This window comes from Carassius gibelio, chromosome A18 (genome assembly GCF_023724105.1).
Source record: "Carassius gibelio isolate Cgi1373 ecotype wild population from Czech Republic chromosome A18, carGib1.2-hapl.c, whole genome shotgun sequence".
NCBI lineage: Eukaryota > Metazoa > Chordata > Actinopteri > Cypriniformes > Cyprinidae > Carassius > Carassius gibelio.
In genome coordinates this window covers 22631766-22655657 of record NC_068388.1, presented here as the reverse complement: position 1 = coordinate 22655657, position 23892 = coordinate 22631766, and the positions used below count along the sequence as shown (strand labels likewise).

The window sequence follows — 23892 nt, the reverse complement described above, 5'->3', positions numbered from 1 at the left end:
TGTTTTAGTCTTATCCTTAATCACTATAGTACACCTATAATAAATGTTCTTATTATTTTAGACCAAGTGTTGCAGGGTAGCGAAGTGTTAAAAATGAACCAAGCTAAGCAGCTATGAGTAGAATCACAACAATACAAGCTTTAATTTGAAGCTAAAAGGTAAATGAATAAGTGACAAAAAGATAAATGCAAGACTTTACAGCTTTAGTGGACTGCAATCCCATGAAGCACTGCGAATGACAATTCAATTTAAAAATAAATATAAAACGATTCATTTGAAGTTGTTGGTTGTTTCTGTCAAACCAATATACACTGTAAAACATTTTGCCGTTAAATAACAGTAATTTTCTGGCAGCAGGGGTGCCAGTAAAGTACTGTTAATTTACAGCTCTTAACCATTAATTTACCACTCTTATTTTTTAACAGTATTTTATCGTAAATTCTACAATGGAAATTAACTCCACTCCCACTGCTTCAAACAGTTCGAGTTTTTAAACTAGCATTCCTACGATGTTAGTACTATGAACTTATTTCATTTGAGTCCACTGAGAAGGAATATTTCTTACACTTAATGTGCAGTAATAAAGTAACTAAATACATGACTTTTACTCAAATCACTGCAGCTCATTGTCAGCTGTATTACACATGTATGTGCTGAAGTACTTAACACAGAAATCACCACTGTATCAGCGACTCCACATTTACTGCCTTTATATAAAGCAGCAGAAAATCAGAATTTGTGGCTCATCATTGACTGAAGCACCGGCTCTACTCTACAGCACAATGGTGAACAACAAAACTACATTAAACTAAACGATCTCTCTTGTGCAAACACACATTAATACAGTCGAGTTCAGTATTTACTCTCATTATCAGTGTATGACTTTGCCTAATTTTTTTTCTATGGATGTTCACAAATATTTTAGTTAAATTAACTTATTTTTCATTTGGTAAATCTGTCGTTTACATTTTACAGTATATTACTGTTTTTCCTTGACTTGACGGCAAAAAACTGTAGAAAAACACTTTTTTTTGCTGGCAACCATTAATTTACGGCAAGAAACAGTAGAAAAACAGTTATTTACTGGCAGCAGGGGTGCCAGTAAATAACTGTTTTTCTACTGTTTGTTTCCTGTAAATTAATTACAGTTTATTACTGTTAAATTATGTTTCATTCTGTTTTTTCTTCATCTTAAATCTTTAACCCTTTAAACCCCACAAGAAAATCCTCAGTTTTAAATGAACACTTATAATGTGTGCACACTACAGAGTGTTAGAGTAACACTGAATCAGTGAAGTTAATGAGATAATTCAGTGATTAATTGATGATTGAGCATTAGTGATAAACACCTGCAGAATCACTGAAGGAAAGAGAAACACAAGAACTACAAATGACTTCAGCCACAGCCTTAGATGAAATCAACTGAATAAAAGAATACATCAAATCTCTCAAGATCTGATTAAACAACTACTAAAACAGCTTCACCAGATTCACATTACTAACCAGACTGACTTTATTTCTGTCAGATGTCTACAGAAGAACTTATGGAGAGTTAAATAGGTTTAGGTGTTTTTTTCACTACCATGATGGAGATCAGTGTTTACTTTAGTTGGGCTCTTGAACGTGACTTTTCAACAACTAAGGTTTTTTTTTTTTTTTTTCATGCTGTAACAATGCACCTTTGGAACCTGTTATAGCAAAACAAAAGTACACAGAAGAAAAAAAATCTGATATTGTTGTTTATAGATTGACAAGAACAAATACTATTATTTCTGATCTAATAATTGATACTACAGCATGAGAAGGAACACTGCTGAGCCATAAGTTATGAAAGACTGTTAAGAAAATGTCACTCATAATAAATAAAAAAAAAACCTTTGCTGAAATTTAGACAGAAATATCAAGAATCAGCGTATGAATCACAACAATGGTGACAATCCACAAAATAAATGAACAGATCAGTTCTGAACATCACAAAACATGCTACTAAAACTTAAAACAAATGCAAAATTATAAGCACATAAGAATTCAAGAAAATAAGTGAACAATTCAGGGGCATAATTTATTCATGCCGCAATGCATGCTGGGAATCATGGATGAGTTTTATCCTGTGCTGGTACCCAGCATGCATTGCATCATGAACCTTTTGATTGTCACCATTGTTGAGATTCATATGCTGATTGTTGATGTCTCTCTATGAGTGTTGTGGGGACTGCTGCCCGAAATACTTTTTAACTAAAACTAGTCGTTAAATCCATAAATACTGGTTATCACACTACTTTTTAATCTTACTAAATTGAAGTGTCATTCACTCAAATATTTCAACACCAAATTAATATTTAATTATTATAGCAACACTTTAAGTCAGTCTAGTAGATCATGCCTGTTAGAAACAACCATAATCACTTGTCTATCAAAATTAATACTGCTGTAATAGATGCATCATAAAGCTACAAATACAGCAATAAAACAAAATGTAAAGTGTAAAAGTCAATGGTCAGGAGCCCAACTAAAGCAAACACTGATCTCCACAATGGTGATGCTAAACGAAACTAACATTATCATCTAAATCTCTTTAATTCTCAATAAGATCTTTTGATCTCTGTTCTCTGTTCTGACAGAAATAAAGTCAGTCTGGTTAGTAATGTGTGAAGTTGGTGAAGCTGTTTGTTGATCGTTTAAATCTTCAGTTGATTTCATCTAAGGCTGTGGCTGAAGTCAGTTGTATTTCATGTGTTTGTCTTGTTATGTTTTTTTTTTCTTCAGTGATTCTACTCATTAACAGCAGCTGTTGATCATTGTCTGAATTCACTCATTAGTGTTCATTCTCTCTGTCAGGTGGACTATATTAGTAAACTCATGTAGGAAATAGTGAATGAGGGTGTAGGGTGTGATTTGAAACACAGCCGCTGAGTGTCGAATTTGAACGTTGTTAATTTACGATATATAGCAGCAGGCTACTTCTCGAAAACGATGAATATTACCCAGAATGCACTGTTTTAGTGAAAAACAGTATTTTACTGTCGAAATTTGGCCGTTTTTTTACAGCGATTTTTAACAGTGTATTTTCATTTTATTACAAAATATGCATAGGCCTATATATATTCAAATGTTTGAGAATTTTGAGAGGATTCATTTTCAGCGCATTCAAGCGATTCTGAACCATTAAACAAACAAGTAGACGCTTCAGAGGGTGAATTAAGTTCTCTTTTGCATCTTACTGCGCTTGAACGGACAAAAAAACAAAAGGTGTTAATTAAATTAGTTGGCAGACAAAATGTGTCAGATCTGTGGTCTGAGAGTGAAAGCAGCTTAAAGGCACAAATCATTTACTCGTTGTTCCAAGAGTTTTTTTCTTCTGTTGAACACAAAATAAGATATTTTGAATGAATGCTGAAAGAATGTTGGTAACCAAACCACTGACAGCATTAAGCTGTTGTATTCAATATTTTTTTCCCATAGGCCTACTATGGACGTGAATACCGTAATTACAATTCTTCAAAATACCGCATTATTCAAAATTTCTCGTGATTAAAGATGCATTTATAAGAAGATCCAACCATCAAGACATTTTTACATTTAAACAGTTATGTCCATTTATCCAAAATATCTATTAAAAAATGTTCTAGGCCTATATATGTATATAATATTACATTTATTTTGAATTTAATCCACTTCACAGCTAGGGCACTTAAAAACACTCTAGTCTTGAACATTCTGGGGAATTGCATTAAATATTGTAATTCTTCAGCACCAGGAGGCACTATAACTACAAGAATCATATTCTTACTGCCAAAAAAGTTATGTTAGCATTTTGTCTATACAAATCATGAACAATTTTGTTTAATTGTCTGTGGTTTATATAGACTAAATGCTAAAATATTTAAAATATCAATATGCAAACCAAAACAATTTCAAAACACAGTCATTCTGTGAATAAACATCTAGTTCACTTAAAGACAAGAAGAAGAATAAATAAAGTCAGTTTGATTCAATTTTGCTGTATTTCAAAGTGAAACCCACACCAATAATAATTATAGAATAATGATAATTGTGCATTCTGTAGTTAATCAACACAGTAAGACAAAAGTTCTCATTGTATTTCCTCCAATAATTTCTTAACATAAGCCGAGAACAATATGGATTATAATAAATGTATTAATATCTCTGAGACTGCGTGACATAGCTCACACAACAGTAACAACTATGGTTTTCATCCACACAGTTACACTCACACAAACTAAAAAATTTTCCTCATGAAGATAAAGACATTATCAGGATCTATGTGGAAAGTGCAACATACAAAACCCAACCACTGACAAAATGAATATACAAATGTTTAAAATCTTTTGAAAACTGCTGCAAAACTTTGTCTTCATAAAATCTCAACCGCTTGACGTCATAAAACTGTAATTACTTCATGCAGGTGGGAATTTTCTTGACTCAAAGTTGTCCTGAGGGCAGAAACGTTTGTGGTTGGTTCAATCTGACAACCAATCGCAAGAGGGGAGAGAATTGCAGAGGCGGGGCCACCATTTCCAATCTCAACTGTCAAAAAATCCCTCCTTGGTGCGCAGGCAAGAGGAACTGGTGGTTATCATTTCAAAGTATGTTTTTTAAAAACACCTGCTTACTTCATTGCCTACACATATCATGGAAACAAATGTTATAAATCAATGTCATTTGGATTACCTCAAGGCTATTCATGCAAATACAGACAAGAAAACAGCAATACTACCTACTATTGCAACAAAATGTTAACAGCAGAGGCATCCCAAAAATTCAGAATGAACCTTATATATAAATACTTTTGTAAGTTAACACTGCATTTCTCAGAAGAAAGCAATACTTTTCCAAGAGAATCCATAATGCAAATGCTTTGTTAGCCAACACAAATGCATTGAAATATGTTTTTATCTTTTTTTATTCACCTTGATTTATTTTATCTATTCTCATAAGCCTGATGCTTGATAATATATATATATATAGATAGATAGATAGATAGATAGATAAAAGCTTCCAAAACGTGATAAAACTTGTTAAATAGTGTGTCTGTCTTTCTCAAATTGAACACCTAACATATTGTAAAGAATGGAAAAAATTAGGTCTAATCTTATGCGCTGCATAAAACGCAAACACGCCAGACATTTTTGTAGAAAACATTCTGAACATCTTTGCGGAAATTTATGTTGCTGGGAATTTAAAGTCAGGTGCACATAGACTTGAGATTTGAATAACCAGTGCTCTCTTACACCCTTAATACAGTGACTGAAGTAAGACCCTTGAGCAAGGCACCGAATAAAGCTGGAATATGGCTGCCCACTGCTCCAGGTGTATATTTACTACTGTGTGCGTACACTTAGATGGGTTAAATACAGAGCACAAATTCTGAGTATGGGTCACGATACATGGCCACTCGTCTCTTCACTTCGCAATGTAAATGTAGCTAGTTTGGCTTTAGATAAAGGGATAGTTTACTCAAAACATAAGAAAATTCTCTTGTCCTCATTTAATTAAAAACCTATAAGGCTTCCTTCTGGGAACCACAAAATGGGGCATTTTAAAGAATGGTAGCCATTGACTTTCACCAAGTAGAGTACATGATTTCTACTTTCTGGGTAAACTATCCCTGTATCATTTTAAGGTTTGTGTCTACATGCCTTTTTTTTTTGGAGAGAGAGTGAATAAAATAGCACATTTTAAATCGTGATTCACTCACCATACAACAACAAGCCACTTCACTATTTCTGTTGGGGGGGGGTGTAAAGATTTGGATTCTATTCATTTTCATAAGAACAAAAACATCTAACACACACTTCTAAATATGTTTTCCAAGCAAAACTTGTTTTGTACGAGTTTGGAATGACATGAGCATGATGACTTAACCCCACCCAACTTTGTTAGATAACCTGTACAAATTAAACCTAGAGTAAACCTCACGCATTGTCAATTGTACAAAAAATTTCACCAGCTTGTTATTTTCTGACAAGGGTTTAATCAACCATAACAGCTGAACATAATGGTGTTTAATAGTTTACAAATATCAGCAGGTCAGCATGGTGCTGTGCATATTTCTCCACAGTCTTATAGTCTGGCCAGGGTCACGTTGGTGCACCAGGAACAGGTCTTTGTGTACACAGGGGTTCTCTCGATCTTCTTCCCTAATGTCAAAGGTCTTGAATCCGTCGTTTTGCGTTGCAGTGATTCCAAGTGCCTTGAAGCACATCCCGTTGTAGACATCATCAATAGGGAAGAAGGGTATGTAAAAGGAGACTTGGTAAAGAGAAGGAAGAAGGTTTCCAGAAAATAGGAATCCACCGCCACCAGCATAAGGAGGGTAAGGACCTTCATAGAATGACTGAGGAACATAATATTTGATTTTAGGGTCCCGTAATGGGTTGGCATTAAAAATGATCTGCCCCGTGTACAATGCCGTGACCTGTTCAGGCTCCAGAGTCTTTAGATGATTCAGAATTGCTTGAGTGTTAGCAAAAACATCATCGTCACCCTTAAAAACGAAAGATACGTGTGGACAGTTATCAAGCATCCACTTGAAGAACACATGCTCTTTTAGAGTAAGGTTGTAAAAAGAGTCCTGAAAATCCCAGACGAGAAGGTCTTGAAACTGCTGGGCTTCAAATGAAACCAGTTTATCGAGATTGGGATCATCCGCAGATGATCGTCCCAGCAGAAAGACAGTTCGTACCTGAAGTCTTTTTTCATACAAGCCTCCTCTTCCCCAGGTCTCTCGGATTGCTTGGCGCCTCTCGAAGTTCCTTGGGATAGATTTGATCGCAAAAAGGAGGAAAATTTGATCCTCTTTATTCTCTGATGCGCACTTGTCAGGCTGATTGATAAGAAGCGGTGGGTCTCGACACTCCATGCCTCTAAGGAAGTCTTCATAAAGTGGAGGGTACAAATGGACATCTTGAATGTTGGTTTTTATCAACTCAAAACTCTCAGGCTGACAGAGAAACTTGTCATGTGGGTCTTTCTCTGTTTGATTGGCAGTGGAATCAAACTGCCTGAGGAGAGAATGAAGCTTCCGGTTCCAGAAAGCACCATTTTTGGGAATGTCTTTTCTGAAAGTCTCAGAAATTGTAAGGGGTGGAAGTTCATATGGCATAACACTTTTGGTTTTCTTTTTGGTATTGCTGATAACTACAGTTGTAGTTGTATCTGGAAATGAAGTGATCTTGGCCAGGTCTCTTTGTTTGTGTTCCACATCCTTTAGTTTGGAAAAGAAAAAGAACAGGCAAAAGCTGCTAGCTAGTGCTATGACGAGTAATTTCAAATGCTTCTTTTTCATTTTACAACAACTCTGTTAAGAGAAGTGCACTCTTGAGAAGCAAGTAAGGATGTTGCTCTTTACAGGAAGTGGTGGGGATTCACAAAGAATGTACTTTAAGCACCGCTCTGTCTCTTAATTTGTTCTTGTGGAATCAATGTTACTGTAGCTGATCATATATGTGCTTTTTATAAGAATAACAAAATGCCTCTTCCACTGAATTCAGTTTCTTTGATTAAATTCCCACTGATGTCAAGTTGAGCTGTGAGCCTAGCAGACACAAGAAAGAGTAATGCTAGTGAGTTCACAAAGTGACAGTTAAACAGTTTAAATGTTTAAATAAAACACATTCTTCATCATACCAGATAACAGTAGATAGCTTCCTTTAAGAAATTCATGTGGCTTGTGTGTGTGAAGAATGCTGTCTGTCACGAAAAGGCTGACAGTTAAGGTGCAGTTCACTGAGAAAGGAAAATATATATATATATTTTTAATTCAACTTCATGTTGAAGAAACAAATACATTTTTCCAAATATCATCCTTCATGTTTCCGAGAAGTCAGTCAATCAAGCGTGGAACAACATGAGGGTAGTTAATGACAGAAATTTCATTTTTGAGTGTACTATTCCTCATATAAAATCTTACTGAACCTGAGATAGAGCTGTCAATGCCAATATCACCATACAGAAAATGTATTAATACAACTAGCATGTTTTTATTGTTTGCATAATCACCAGACATAATTTTTGTATGTGGATCTAAAATTAAACAACCTTTTAATTTATTAGAAAATTTAGTCTTGGGTGATTAATTAAACAGCAAAGTTTATAGCCTACATTAGGACACTGCGTTGAGCTCAGGGAAAGATAGTATACAGTCCCTGAGAGAAAGTGTGCGCTGTGATCTATTTCCATACAAGATGGATCATTGAACTTCTGGAGGTATATTCAGAAAGTTATTTGATCTGGCATATGATCTATGAAGTTCAAACCCTATACCCTGATTTGTAGTATACAGCAAAACATAATATTTGCCTCATTTGTAATTGATAATTCAGATTTTTAAAAAGGCAGATTGTGGCTGTATCCCAAAGCCTTCATATTTGTATAACATGTATCAGCCATAGTAATCAGCTAAGATTTCTACCTGTCTTGAATTATTAGTTGATTGAAATATTATACATGCTTCCCAAAAATTCAACAAATAAGAAAATTACGTTTTGATTTCCAAATTTAACGTAGGCTAAAGGACAGTTTGAAATAATCATGGTGGAATGATGCCTGCTGCTTCACTTACTGTTTTGTTGAAAGTACACATAATATAAAATGCAGCATTATTCATTTTTTAATACCTAACCTAGCTAGACTACCTATTTGTACATGCAAGTCCAAGAAGGCAATGCACTTGAGGCACAGTCTATTTTTTCCAGATAATTCCTAAAACTAAACTACTCCTTTAAAACAAGGAGACGTTTAGAAACTGCACTAATTTTGTATTTTTATGGAAAACTAACAAGTCAACATGTATAACTAAAGCATAGTTTCCGCCAAAATAATTAGATAACAGGACTTACCACGTGAGCGTCTATTAACTTTCTGAGTCCAAACTGATCTTCTGAACAAAAGTAAACCACTGTGCACTCTGTTTCTTACCAAGCAAAAGCACTAAGTCGACTCCACCTTTATTACATCAGCACCTGTCTGTCTATGATTGGGGCTTATCAGCTAAGACATTTGGGGACCTTTTTATTTTATTTTTATCATAAGTTATTTCATATCAATCTTTGCTTCGATGTTCATTGCCAAATGTACATAACTGATACAAACAGAGCCGGATTATCCATAAGGGCACTTGGGCCAGTGCCCAGGGGCACCTACCATTCACAACAATTTTTTTTATTATTAACTTGAAATTCTTAAAAGACCATACATAACTCGTTTATGAACACTAACTTAACAACAATAATAATAAATTATGAATAAATAAAGATTACATGACCACTCTCAGTCCCCCCCTTCCGTCCCCAATCTGTCAGATTTGGTCCACAACAAGTTGAGTTGGTCCACAACAAGTGCGCGCAAATGTGTAATGTTTTTAACGGCTACAGAAATTGCAAAAAGAAAGTTAAAGAAAGACAAGGATGCTAGACGTTTAGCTACAATTCAAAATGTTCCAGGGATTGAACGTTTTTTTTAGAACGATTGAAGAATGATCTCAGGACGACAATGACACAGAAGAGATTGACTGCACTCTTGCTTGCTCTCCCTGTTTACCATTGAAGTTAAATTTAAAACTTTACCGTCTACAGCTGCGAGAGGGCGCTCTATGCTGGTCAGTGCTCCTGTAGTCTACACTGAAAATAGAGCGCCCTCTCGCGGCTCTAGACGGTAATGTTTTCTCTGGGTTCTTCTTTCTAAATAAATGCGACTTATAGTCCAGTGCGTCTTATATATGTTGTTACACCTCATTTCTTTAAAGCTGTTACTCTGAGGGGTTCATCAGATTTGTTACATGTACTGATAAAATGCTCTTCACAACACAAATGATCTATGTATCTTAATTTACCAGTGTACATGTACATACATACATATGTACATACAGGTACAAAAACCAATAAATAAACCAAAGTCAATTTAAACACCCTTCGTCTTCTAACTCAATCAACAATATGAAATAAACGTATCATTCCATGAAGAGTTGAAGTAAGAGAATTGATGAGTGATAGTCCACAAAGTTATTTGATTGCGATGCAACGTTTTCCTATATCTCATAGTGTCATTGGCGTTCAGTGTGTTGCTGTCCTGTGTGCCGCATTGGATGAACCCAGAGGTGAATTAAGATCATGAGCGTATGTAACCCAGGTCCCATGTAGTTAGAAAATAAAGCTGGAGTGGTTAATACAATGAGACTGGGCCTGGGCTTGTTGTAGGGAAATACAACTTGTTTTGTATGTTACTTAAAGGGGGGGTGAAATGCTCGTTTTCACTCAATATCCTGTTAATCTTGAGTACCTATAGAGTAGAACTGCATCCTTAATAACTCCAAAAAGTCTTTAGTTGTATTATATTCATGAGAGAAAATTAGTCTGTACCGATTTTTCCCGGAAAAACACGACCGGCGGTAGGCGTGATGTGTGGGCGGAGCTAAAGAATCACGAGTGCCAGTAGGCTTTTGCGTTGAGAGCATTTGGAAGCTGTGACATTACCGTGAGGACAAAACCAACCAAAACAAACCATGGCTAACAGTCAGATTCAGCGTATATTTATGATCCAGAATCAGATCCAGAGGCTGAAATTTAACAAGAGCAGCATCAGCAACGACGTCTCTATGTGGTATGTACTGAAACTGTATATATTTGCTATATAAAGTTCCACTTTGTCGTCTTTTTTTTTTTTTTTTTAAGCTGTACATGTGGAAAGTGCAGTTTGATGACAACATCGCATGTTGTTTACCTGATGTGCTTACGAGCCGATACCTAAGTTAACAACACAGAGATATTTGAAGCAGTTTTACTCACCGCCTGCGGTTCCAACACACGATAGTGACCCTTTTTCGTTGGGACTGCATTATCCTTAAGAAATAAACGATGTGCAAATCCAGCGTCAAACTGGGCCTTGTTTGTAAAACAAGCATCTTCGAAATGCAGGGGAACAAACACTTGCACAACTCTGTTGATGCTCTGTAAAAATTCCATCCACTGGTCCCTTAATGCTGTTTTTCTTTTGGTAATCCGTGCAGGGTTGTCTTGCCCTGGCAACCAAAAACACACTCCTTTTGTGACATTTCGCGACGCTCTCGCTCTGTTCAGTGAATGTCTGTGCTCTCAGTGCTCTGCTATACGGGAGCGCGTGCTCTTCCTGCAGAAGTGCCCTTAGGACCCATATAAGGAAATTCCGCTCCATCTAATGTCACACAGAGCCATACTCGAAAAAAACTTTCCGAAACTTGTGACAAACCGGAAGGAGTATTTTTGGAACAGAAATACTCCTTCAAACGTACAACTTAATTTTTGAAACTTTGTCCATGTTTAGCATGGGAATCCAACTCTTTAACAGTGTAAAAAACTCAGTATGCATGAAATAGCGTTTCACCCCCCCCTTTAATAAATGTATATTTGCAATACTCTTGGCTATTCTTATAAAGACCACCACAACTGTATTTTGATTGAAAAAATATTATATTATAAATAAGTATTTATTTACAACATTAAATAAAAGATAAATGTATCTTACTCAGGTGGTATTTTGTAGAAATGTAGAAAGACTTCAGTATAATTTCACTTTGAACATAAGTTGAACATTGTTACTTTTGACCCCATGGGTTTCCGAAACTTGTGACAAACCGGAAGGAGTATTTTTGGAACAGAAATACTCCTTCAAACGTACAACTTAATTTTTGAAACTTTGTCCATGTTTAGCATGGGAATCCAACTCTTTAACAGTGTAAAAAACTCAGTATGCATGAAATAGCGTTTCACCCCCCCTTTAATAAATGTATATTTGCAATACTCTTGGCTATTCTTATAAAGACCACCACAACTGTATTTTGATTGAAAAAATATTATATTATAAATAAGTATTTATTTACAACATTAAATAAAAGATAAATGTATCTTACTCAGGTGGTATTTTGTAGAAATGTAGAAAGACTTCAGTATAATTTCACTTTGAACATAAGTTGAACATTGTTACTTTTGACCCCATGGGTTGGGACGAAAGTAACACACAGGTGGGTCAAAAGTAACACAACAATATAAGCTAGATTTTTTTCCTTTTAGTCTTATTTTTCTTAAGTATACCTGATTGTGACCTTGTTAATAAGTAACTGCAAACATATTTTGTCCTTTATCTTTGCAAAACAATTATAACATTACATTTTCATATTTTCATTTTAAATTTAAGTTTCATCAGATGTCTTAAAACCTGACTGTATTTTTTTATTGTAAATTTCAAATTTCAGGCCTATTTATGTTTCCATCCAGTTGTTTTTATGCATGAATTGAAAATGAAACGTCCAGAAACGCCCTCTCAAAAACATCTGGATAAAACCAGTCTGTCTTTCTGACCCTCACTCAGATGTGTTTTTTTTTGGTATAAAAGGACATAAACATTTGTAAGAAATGATGCAAGACACAGAAATTTACAGAATAGCTTGCACTGGAACAAAATAAATACTTTTTGTGACTGTAGCGGGACAAAAGTAACAATTGTTACTTTCGTCCCGACAGGAACTTGATTTAATTTTATATTTAAAAAAAAATTGAAAATGCAAACTTTAGTATGCGTTAAAGCACTAAATAACCTGTAGATTGATCATTACTGTGACACATGAAACAAGAAAAACAACACGACTAATAAAAAAAAATTACAGCTTCAACAATTTACTTTTTGTACTCGAAAACAGTTTTACGGACCTAACTTCCTGAAACGATGAGGAAATCACATGATATTTCTCAGCTCCGTCAAGGATTGCATGCTGAATATGCTGTCATAGCTGGGAATGCAAATGCAGAAAGAGGCTCGGAGAAAATCGCTTTGTTACTTTCGTCCCACGTTACTTTCGACCCCACTCGCCCCTACGACCTTCCACTGCATCTAAATTTTGTAAGACTGCATTTTAGCTCACATTCTCCAGTGATTTTTTTTTTACAGGGCATATACTGATGAGCAAAACATGTTTTTTACTTCATAATTTTTAACACTGCATTTGTAACTTAAGTAACTTAATTCCATTGGCATAAGTAACAGATTCAAATAACATCAATTTAAAATGTAACGCACTACTTTACTGCCTTACCAAAATCAATAAAATTACAGTGACGCATTATACCCAACTCTGGTCATGGTTTTACGATATGTTATAGTCCACGATATGCTGCAACTGCGCCTCCAATCTTCCATATTGTTGCAGTGATTTCGTCCACAACATGTCTACGTTGACTCTGAGCCCTCATTTCAACATTTCTTGACACTGTTGTTGGATGTGGTAGCATCTCACTGACTCCATTTTTCCAATTTTCCTGCTGTGTTGACCAAATGTTGGGCCAGCTGTGTGAAGCCCGGAGATGGTGTCTTGGCAAACAAATTTGACAAATTTTTCTGTGGTCTCTTTTTTAAACTGCTCCTAGACTTAGTAAATGTCAATTTGGTTTGCCCCTTTGTGATGAGGCATGAGTGCCACCTTAAACCTGCGCTTCCAGACTTTTAGCATTTATCACACTGTGCAAAGGGCCATTTTTTCCATGTGTCTATGAAACAAGAAAAAGACTCCCCCATACATCAGATTTGCCCGACGTGGGTTTCTTAACAGTAACTGACCATTTTCTGGTCCAAGCGGAACGTCCTTCAAGGACGCACATCCACACTGTGCTCTGCCATCCTTCTCTTGGTAGAGCCCGCTCTGTTTCTGAGGAATGTTATGCAAATGCTGCGTGCACAGACCTTGCCCAAAAGGCATGACACAGAAAGCACTGGTCCATGCGTGCATAACAGTCCTGAGCGCAGACTGTACCTGTACCTGTTTCCAAAATTCATACCAAGGGTATTTTAATAGTAAAGTGGTGATTGAATGTGTAGAGGCCCAATTTGGCTCATATATGCAAATATAATTATAATTGTGTGTAATACGATACATTATATTTGCATTTATTTGCAACAACGTTGCTAAGATGTTTTAACAGGCATACTGTTTTAACTCAGTTTATAGCCCCCAAAGGGGCAGCATGTCCTGGGGGATTACAAATATTAAAACAAAAATAATAGAAAACAAAAATAAAAACATGACATTTTATTGTGTCCTAATAAGACTGAAAACAAAAATAATAAATTCATTTTCTAATGTTTTTCATTCTAATCCTTCAATGATCACCTAACTGATTTTTTAACTTTTCTCAACAAATCTGTTTAGTTCAAAATCCACCAAACAGTGGCATATGAACCCTTATTTATTTAGGAAATTTTGAGACTAAAAACTATTTTCAGAAATGTCCCGGCCAATGTGCAGCTGCATATTTTTCTTAAATGTTACAAATTAACAAACACCATGCAAATACATATTTAAAAGAAGTCATATTATGTTTGCTAAAAATAACATTATTTGTGTATTTGGTGTAATGCAATGTGTTTATGCGGTTTAAAGTTAAAAAATATATATTTTCCACATACTGTACATTATTGTTTCGCCTTCTGAAACACGTCGATTTTTTTTTTTTTTTTTTTACAATTCTCATCGGTCTGAAAAGCGAGGTGTGCTCTGATTGGTCAGTTATCCAGTGCTTTGTGATTGGGTGAATGCCTCAAGAATGTGATGGAAATGTTACGCCCCTTGTCATACTGTGATGCATTTCACGATCAAGATAGACCATAGACAATAGACCCTAAATGGATTTATAAATACCAAGTACCAATGGTTTAAGTCTACATGTTGATAATGAGGACCAACAAGCTCACAATGAGTTCTGAAATTTATGAACCCGAGTGCACCATTGAAGAGCGTGTCAAAGAACATTAAAAGCTGGCTCGTGCAAATTTCTACTAATCATCTCCATTATCAATAACTAGCAAAAAAAGAAGCAGGCTTTATTTCTAAAATAAAACCCCAGCTTTAACTTGTGTTTAGAGTGTAATTGATTTACATGAGATTTAAAAGATTAAGCTTTATTAAAGTACCTTGCAAAGCTCTAACCAATGTAGGGTTTGGTTTTAGTCCTTTATTTAACAGAGAAATAAACTTTTGTTGTTAATATTCTTTGAATATTAAAAAGGCTAACTTCAGTTTTGTTAGCTTTATAAATGAATTCATAGCATTAATTATTGGAACAATTAATTCACAGCAAGACTAACTGTATTATATAATTACCAATGAATTAAAAACAATTTTATCCTATTGCAAAAAAAAGATGGCAACAGGCCTTGTTTCTCCCATTTTGGGGAGTCAAAAAAAAAAAAACAATCACACTGTATAGATTGAATCAGTCCTTATTTTACTCTTTTTCTTCTCCATATGTCAAAAAAAAAAAAAAAAAAAAAAAAAAAACTGGTAGAGATGTTAAAATAATTATTCAAGATTAGTCCATGCAGGAATCAGCTAGCAAAAAATAGGCAGACATACAAGGTATGGTATTTCCGATAAGAATAAAATTGAACTAAAGAATTGAACAGAATGAACGAAGGCTTTTTGAGCTCAGTAGCATTTTCTCAGCCAGAGCACAAGGCGTTTCTGAAGCTCGGTGTGCACAGCACTCAATGATACAACTGAGGCTGGTCTCGGCTCTCAAGCCACAATCCCTCAAATCTCATTCAAACAACAGCCTTCCTTTCTTTAGTGTTCTCTGAGGTTTGGCGGTACGGCCGTGTCATAGAAAGAGAGAGGTAAAGCAAGGACGTTAAGGCACTGAGAGTTGAGTTGGTTGTAAAAGGGAGCGAGATGGCGATAGCCAAGTGGCAAAGGGGGCACAGGTGAGGAAGAGGATCTTAGCGAAGGTCACTTTCATCATCTTGTAAGGATTTCTTGATACGAAGCAGCATGGTGGTGAGCCACTGATCCAGTCGTGAGATGGTATCATACTCCTTTACCTGAAAGAGAAAGAGCTTGTCTTATGTGACAGGCATTTCATGTAAGTTGCTTAACACGTTTTTAGTGAAACTAGGAAGCTATGGTGAAACTATGCTTCCAGTGACATGAATATTGTTTAAGAGATTTTATAAGCAACAGATAGGGCAAGCAAGTGCTTGTCTTACAGCATCAGTATAGGCATCCACGTTCTGTTCCTCAAAGGCATCTAAAAGTTTCTGTAAAAAAAAAAATGAAACAGGCTCATTTTAAACATATATCCATCCATCATCCCTCGGTCAGAACCACAGTGTGTTGCTGTTACCCAACACACTCCACAGACAGAATGGTTTGTTCACAATTCTTTTACTTTACTGACATGATTATTTTAGACAAATGAGAATAAACACTCTCAGCAGGTATCATCTTTTTTACTGAATTCAAAATTACAAAAAGCCAATCTAGAAGCATGCCTTCAGGGCAAAGTTTACAAAACTGGTTTAGTGTAAAACTGGTTTGCTTTGTCAATTAAAGGTACAGGTTGTAGGAACTGCCACTAGAGGACGCACTTCCAAAACAATCGCGTGGTTTCATGATGCTAAGGAGGAGCGTGGAATGATGGGATTTGTTGTCTTCTACCCAACCGCTGATGGCCATCAATCAGACGGAAAGATAAATCATGGATTTAACACAAGTTCAACGATTTGCGTGAGTAGATTACATAATGCAAAGACGCGATCAGACTATGGATCAGATGCGTCCTCGCACAGGTCTGGAAACGCGATGCCCCAAATTTGGCGTGTATGCCTCATGATACTAATATTGTTGATCGTTATAATAGCATACGTTTTCTGTAAAGATACGAATCAAAACAACTCACCTGTCGAGTAAAACACAAGCGAGATAGGCATCTCTTTCTTGTTGAAGTTTGTCACAAAGCTACTTCCGCATTTGTCCACGAAACTGTTGTCATGTGGTTTCTACGTCGGTAAAGGCAGTAACAAAGGGTAACTAACATCATTGACAGGCGACTGTACTGCCCCGTGTCACTTTTTAGAATAGGAGTTTTCTCATGATTTACAAGTAGTTGAAAACATTAGAGATATTGTTAGTAATTAGCTGGACAAAATATATAACACTAGCCTAGGGTTAAGCCTAGGGTTTTTGGATATTTTACTGCAAATATCTTACAAAGTGTACCTTTAATGATTCACCTCAAGATTGAGGAAAATAACATGTTTTTACAAGCTAAAAATACTAAAAATTACTATTGTAAAAATTATATTTTACACTATTATAAAAACCTTTGATAAGCCATGAAGTTGTATGGAATACTTTAAAAAAAATTTAAACATATTCATAAATAGGAATAAATTAACAGAGTAAATAAAGAATCAAATAAATTCTACATTTAAACAAAACACCTAGGGTTAGGGGTTCAAATCCTCAGTATAAGCAATGAAATGTTCAAAATGTAGAACACATTTAATGTTTTTGTTGTTGTTGTTGTTGCTGTGATCATTTTTTGTGCTGAGATCCAGCCTTACCTTCAGCAATTTGCATTCACGTGAATCTGAAAAGGCTGGAAACATTTCTTCATACTTCTGGACAGCAAGCTATAAGGATGGCATCCAGGACAAGGAATTTGAAAGGGAACTGCAAACGACAGCTGTTTTCCATCAGCTTCTTTAAAGATGTGGTTCATACCTTAGCATTCAGCATGTCCACACAGAAGTGACAGAGAGCAGCCTTAAAGAAATAGTCCTTTGCGCTGTATTTCAACAGAGTGCTGTCCATTGCAAGTGTGGCAACCTGGAAACCCACCAACACAAAAAGACTGAATGAGTGACTGATATTTTACCCGACAGAGAAAATGCCTGACAGGTAGAGATTATACAAGTTGTGAAAGTAGACTAGTTCACCACCAACTCCATCACCCTGAACGTAGGAGCCCCACAGGGGTGTGTGCTGAGTCCCCTGCTCTACTCTCTCTACACACATGACTGTTGCTCCACATCTATAATCAAATTTGCTGATGATACTGTGGTTCTGGGCCTAATGCACAACAATAATGAGACCGCATACTTGGATGAGGTAGAGAAACTAACATTATGGTGCCAGGACAATTGTCTCGCTCTGAATGTCTCACCAGCAATCCTGAAAACTTCCTATTCAGGGGCCATAGAAAGTGTATTGACTCAATGTATAGCCGTGTGGTATGGGAACAGCTTCAGTCAAGACTGCAAAGCCCTGCAGAGAGTTGTGTGCTTAAATAAGGGCATCTCAGGGTATGCTCTCCCCTCTCTGCAGGATATCTACCTCAAACACTGCAAAAGCAGAGCTGTAAAAATCATCAAGGACTCCATTCACCCCAGTAACCATCTTTTCAATTTGCTGCCATCTTGTACGCCCTTCTGTAGCCTGTTGGCAAAAACTGAGAGACTCAGGAGGAGTTTCTTCCCCCAGGGCATCAGGCTCATAAACTCAAACTCAGTCTCTTACAGTTTTTCTCAGTCTCTTTGGTACATTTCTCGAATCATCCTTGAGATTTGCAAAACAGTAAGTGCATTTCTCAAAACAACTCGTACAAATAGCAAAACACAATGGATTACCTGCAAAAGCCAATCTCTTGTTCAAAATCCTTAGTTCATCTCTCAAAAATAAATATATGTGTCAATGAACATGTCAGTGCCATCAGAATGACAAGTCCTTGTGTCATAGTTTACGGATAAGACAGTCAAATTGCTTAGTCATGTTGTCAATATAACAGTGTACGCTGGAGGGATGTTCTGATGTAAACTATGGCAACATTTTGGATGATAGTTGCTGTATTGAACAGTATTACACATGCTTATGTATGCCATATATCCATTTCTAAAGTACAAATTTACACATTACTGTATGCGGGATAATGATTGAAAGAGACTGGATAGAATTCCCAGTTACACTTTTACTAGTGGTCTGACCCAAAAAAAAAAAAAAACTTTACAATGCAATTGTGATATAGAAAAGGAAAAATAAATATGGGCACAAAGATGAAAATAAGTCAATTTTCAGATATCCTCTGTCTATACAGTATAAGCTTTCCAACTGAAGATTCATAAGATGAACCTTTGAGCTATTTCAGAGAAATTGTTTATCAGTGGTTTATCATCTACATTCTCTTCTTTAGTAAAGATTTACTTGCACAATTCATGCCAAATTGACAAAAAGTCTAATAATAATTTTACATTTAATGATTTATACGATGAATTAGAGACTAGATGTTTTGAGGGGTAAAACTACTGCACAGAAACTGTATAATACATTTTGAGCACCATGACATTAGCAACAGATAATGTAGGAAACCGCAGATAGATGTGTGTAATCAATTGCATGAATGTACAAAGGCAATCGCAACTTGTTCAAAAGAATGAGAAACTGGTTTTATGATGTGTATAAATGACTAATTGATGTGGAGAAATTTCATTTCTGATTTGAGAAATGCACCAAAGTGACTGAAAAAAAATGTAACATCTTCATGTCTCCACTTAATAATCACTTAATCAGTAAGATATTCATCATTCTCTACCTCACACTGACACACTGACAGTGTCACAACCTGTTTGCACATTCGCCTCTTGCACATTCTTGTGTATCTTAATATTTAAGAGTACAGTGTACTTTCAAGCACATTATTTTCTAGTGTATATTTAATTCTACAGTATAGGTCTTTTTATATTTTATTCTTACATTTTTATTGTTTACTTTTATTTCATTCTTTTATACCTATATTTATGTATATTTTCATCTATGTTGTAATCTTTAATAATTGAACTGCCCATGGAGTGGACCTGACTCACATTTCAGTGCTGGTTATATATGCTCTATATAATCGTGTATGTGATGAATAAAAATCTTAAATCTTGAACCTTGACAGAGAGAGCGAAGAGTCAGTTTTATGTTAAACAGAACGAGGTAAGAAAAAAAGAAAAAATAATTTAATATTAGTCAACTTTTAACGATACTATTTATGATAGAAATGTTAAATGACTGACAGCTAAATCCAGTGATGCAAATGTTGTATGCTGAAGATATAGAATAAACCTAATCCCTACCCCAAAACCTAACAGTACCCATAATTTATTCCTATGATAATTCAATAACAAGTGTGTAGAAGAACCTAACCCTGATCATAAGCCAAAAACAGATATTTCCTGAAAAGATATCCCTAAATTCTGATTGGTTAATTGGAATGTTGATCCAGGAACATGTTGTGCTTGGTGAAATCATGCTCACCCGATTTTACCCCACTTCTTGCTGAGAAAAATTATGTAGCGATTCAGTATTAATTTATAAAAGTAGTGTGGCAGCTCTGACAACAAGTTTATGAGCTTCTGAATGTTACTTTTTGCACAGCGCGAGATTTCTGTGTGCGAGTGGTGTGTGTGTATGCGTGAGCAAGTGCGTACCAATTAAAGCACAATATAGAACTGTGATTAAACTAAATGGTTTAAATCCATGACCTTTAAAAAAAAAAAAGTTAAATCCTTTAGGATAATTATTTTAAAAAATCTCCATTAATATATTTTCTGGATCAAAAATTACTTAAAATTGGACATTCCATTAAAATGTGTTTTATACTCAAAATATTTTTTTACACCTTTAACAGACTGGTTTCTCTTCCCCTTTCAATAGATAAGAATGAGTGAGTCTTGTATGACCAATTCGACACCTTGTATACACAACCGGATCATATCGATTTTCCAAATTATAATACTTTATCAGAAGCTATATGCATGAAAATCAAATAGGCCTAGTTATTTACAAAACCGATTCCAAAAAAGTTGGGACACTGTACAATTTGTGAGTAGAAAAGGAATGGAATAATTTACAAATCTCATAAACTTACATTTTATTCACAATAGAATATAGATAACATATCAGATGTTGAAAGTGAGACATTTTGAAATGTCATGCCAAATATTTGCTCATTTTGGATTTCATGGAAGCTACACATTCCAAAAAAGTTGGGACTGATATACGTCACTTCCTGTTTGTTGTTGGCGGCTGTACTGCATTTGAGCTCCGTCACTATATTCATTTCATTGACTATTTTTAACTTAAAAATCAATTTTATACATCATCGTTTCCGTTTATATAACGTGTGAATATATCCTCTATTGTATTCAACAACAAAAACAATCAGAGCGCCTCGCTATCACTAGTTTTATTTTGATCTCCAGGGTCCGCTATTAGCTTTTAGCCTGTTAGCATCAGCAAGCGTGGTTGCTGCTAACTGCGCTTACATTGCTAATACTCTATTCACACACATTACCACTGCTGTACTCACTGTTACTTGCTTTAATGGCGGATGAATGTCTCCACTCTGTGCAGCTCGAGCTCGAGGCCGTGGGGAAGCAGATTTGCGAGCTGGTGGTAAGGCAGGCCCAGCTAAGAGAGCGGAGAGCCGCACTGGAATCATCCCGGGCTGACACCCATGAGTCCGGGGTAAGTATACAGCGTGCTGTTAACAGTCCCACCACGTCTACTCCGTGTGTTTCTCTGCACAGGCCCGGTGCACCCAGGACGCGATCTTCCCAGATGTCCTTCACTGCGACGCTGGGACACCACGGACCCTGGGTGCATCCACAGCGGAGGACGCGAGCCGGGTCCCCGGCGACGACTTCTCCCCCTGCTGCCTTCGAGATCTCCATCCAGAACCGCTTTGCTCCCCTCCACGAGACAGGACGCGACGCTGTGATCATCAGAGACTCCATCGTCCGACACGTAAGTGCTACGTTAGCCGAAGGTAAAGTGAACACTCATTGTTTGCCTGGTGCTCATGTTCTCGATGTTTCTGCGCTGATACCCGCGATCCTGAAGGCCGACGAGAACCTCAGAGTGGTCGTGCTTTACGCCGGGGTTAACGACACCACTCTGCGGCAGGCGGAGACGCTGAATAGGGACTTCAGCAGCCTGATCAAGACGGTTCGCAGCACGACGCCAGCGGTGACGATTGTCGTGTCAGGACCACTGCCCACGTATCGACAAGGACACGAAAGGTTCAGTAGACTTTTTGCTTTAAATGAATATTTGTTGTCATGGTGTAAAGAACAGAAACTGCTATTTGTTAATAACTGGAATCTTTTCTGGGAGCGTCCTAGGCTGTTTCGCGCTGATGGATTACACCCCAGCAGAATCGGAGCGGAGCTGCTCTCTGACAACATCTCCAGGACACTTCGCTCCTTGTGACTAGTAAGACAATTCTCAGATAACTATTATGATGAGTTTTGTTCCACCCGCTTAAATGATAAAAGTACTTGCGCTGTAAAAACTATTAAGACTGTGTCTGTTCCCCGAATAGTGAGGTCAAAATATAATTTAGGATCTAGAAAAAATCTTATCGTAATTAAACCAGAAAAATGTAAAGTAAATGAACAAAAACAATCTTTAAAGTTTGGGCTCATAAATATTAGATCACTCACACCAAAAGCAGTTATTGTAAATGAAATTATCACAGATAATAGTTTTGATGTACTCTGCTTGACTGAAACCTGGCTAAAACCAAATGATTATTTTGGTCTAAATTAGTCTACTCCACCAAACTACTGTTATAAGCATGAGCCCCGTCAGACTGGTCATGGCGGAGGTGTTGCAACAATATATAGTGATATTCTCAATGTTACCCAGAAAACAGGATACAGGTTTAACTCTTTTGAAATACTTCTGCTAAATGTTACACTGTCAGACATGCAAAAGAAAACTAATGTATCTCTTGCTCTGGCTACTGTGTATAGACCACCAGGGCCGTATACAGAATTCCTAAAAGAATTTGAAGATTTCCTCTCAGACCTTCTAGTTACAGTTGATAAGGCGCTAATCATGGGAGATTTTAATATTCACGTTGATAATGCAAATGATACATTAGGACTTGCGTTTACTGACCTAATAAAGTCCTTTGGAGTCAAGCAAAATGTAACCGGGCCCACTTATCGTTTTAATCATACACTAGATTTAATTATGTCACATGGAATCGATCTTACTGCTATAGATATTGTACCTCAAAGTGATGATATTACAGACCATTTCCTTGTATCGTGCATGCTGCGTATAACTGATATTAACTATATGTCTCAGCGATACCGTCTGGGCAGAACTATTGTTCCAGCCACCAAAGAAAGATTCGCAAATAACCTGCCTGATCTATCTCAACTGCTATTTAAACCCAAAAATACACATGAATTAGACGAAATTACTGACAACATGGGCACTATTTTCTCTAATACATTAGAAGCTGTTGCCCCCATCAAATTGAAAAAGGTTAGAGAAAAACATACTGTACCATGGTATAACAGTAATACTCACTCTCTCAAGAAAGTAACTCGTAGTCTTGAACGCAAATGGAGAAAAACTAACTTAGAAGTTTTTAGAATTGCATGGAAAAACAGTATGTCCACCTATAGACAGGCTCTAAAAACTGCTAGGGCAGAGCATATACACAAACTCATTGAAAATAACCAAAACAATCTAGGACAGGAAGAGCTAAATAAACTTATCACTGTATCTAAACCAACAACATGTTTATTAGATCCTGTACCTACTAAATTACTAAAAGAGCTGTTACCTGTAGCCGAAGAACCGCTTCTCAATATCATTAACTCGTCGTTATCTTTAGGTCATGTCCCAAAACCATTCAAGCTGGCGGTTATCAAGCTTCTTATTAAGAAACCAAAACTAGATCCTAGTGTACTGGCAAATTATAGGCCTATTTCAAATCTTCCATTTATGTCTAAAATTTTAGAAAAAAGTTGTGTCTGCTCAATTGAGCACCTTCCTGCATAAAAATGATCTGTATGAAGAATTTCAGTCAGGTTTTAGGCCCCACCATAGCACAGAAACTGCACTTGTTAAAATTACAAATGACCTGCTCCTTGCATCAGATCAAGGCTGCATCTCATTTCTAGTCTTACTTGATCATAGTGCTGCGTTCGACACCATAGATCATGACATACTCATAGATAGATTACAAAACTATTAAGGTATTCAAGGGCAGGCTCTAAGATGGTTTAGAT

The 23892-nt window shown here is 36.3% G+C and overlaps 3 protein-coding genes across 3 annotated transcripts in view; all 3 read right to left on the bottom strand.

Annotated features, from left to right (window-relative positions):
• Positions 1–5543: 5543 nt before the first annotated feature.
• Positions 5544–23892, bottom strand: part of LOC127934249 (N-acetyllactosaminide beta-1,3-N-acetylglucosaminyltransferase 2-like) — a 43026-nt gene continuing 24677 nt past the window's right edge. Inside the window, exon 4 of the transcript XR_008147735.1 lies at positions 5544–5935. The gene's annotated coding sequence lies outside the window, so the exon portion shown is untranslated. The remainder of the gene's footprint in view (positions 5936–23892) is intronic.
• Positions 5948–7309, bottom strand: LOC127934250 (N-acetyllactosaminide beta-1,3-N-acetylglucosaminyltransferase 2-like). The gene has a single exon (XM_052531510.1). The coding sequence runs from the start codon at positions 7307–7309 to the stop codon at positions 6044–6046; it is 1266 nt and encodes a 421-aa protein (XP_052387470.1). The 3' UTR covers positions 5948–6043.
• LOC127934423 (alpha-soluble NSF attachment protein-like) lies at positions 15353–17772 on the bottom strand. Its single transcript, XM_052531798.1, has 5 exons — positions 17761–17772; positions 17546–17650; positions 17386–17454; positions 16027–16077; positions 15353–15861 (listed from the first exon to the last, which is right to left on the bottom strand). The coding sequence occupies exons 1-5, from the start codon at positions 17770–17772 to the stop codon at positions 15760–15762; spliced, it is 339 nt and encodes a 112-aa protein (XP_052387758.1). The 3' UTR covers positions 15353–15759.

What these genes read in the sequence shown, in the direction of transcription:
- LOC127934423 (XM_052531798.1), bottom strand. An exon ending in TGGACATGCTGAATGCTAAG is followed by an intron (nt 17,455 to 17,545) that starts GTATGAACCACA and finishes CCATCCTTATAG; the next exon opens with CTTGCTGTCCAGAAGTATGA. An exon ending in GTGAATGCAAATTGCTGAAG is followed by an intron (nt 16,078 to 17,385) that starts GTAAGGCTGGAT and finishes TTTTTTTTACAG; the next exon opens with AAACTTTTAGATGCCTTTGA.
- LOC127934250 (XM_052531510.1), bottom strand. Translation starts at nt 7,309, where the DNA reads ATGAAAAAGAAGCATTTGAAATTACTCGTCATAGCACTAGCTAGCAGC.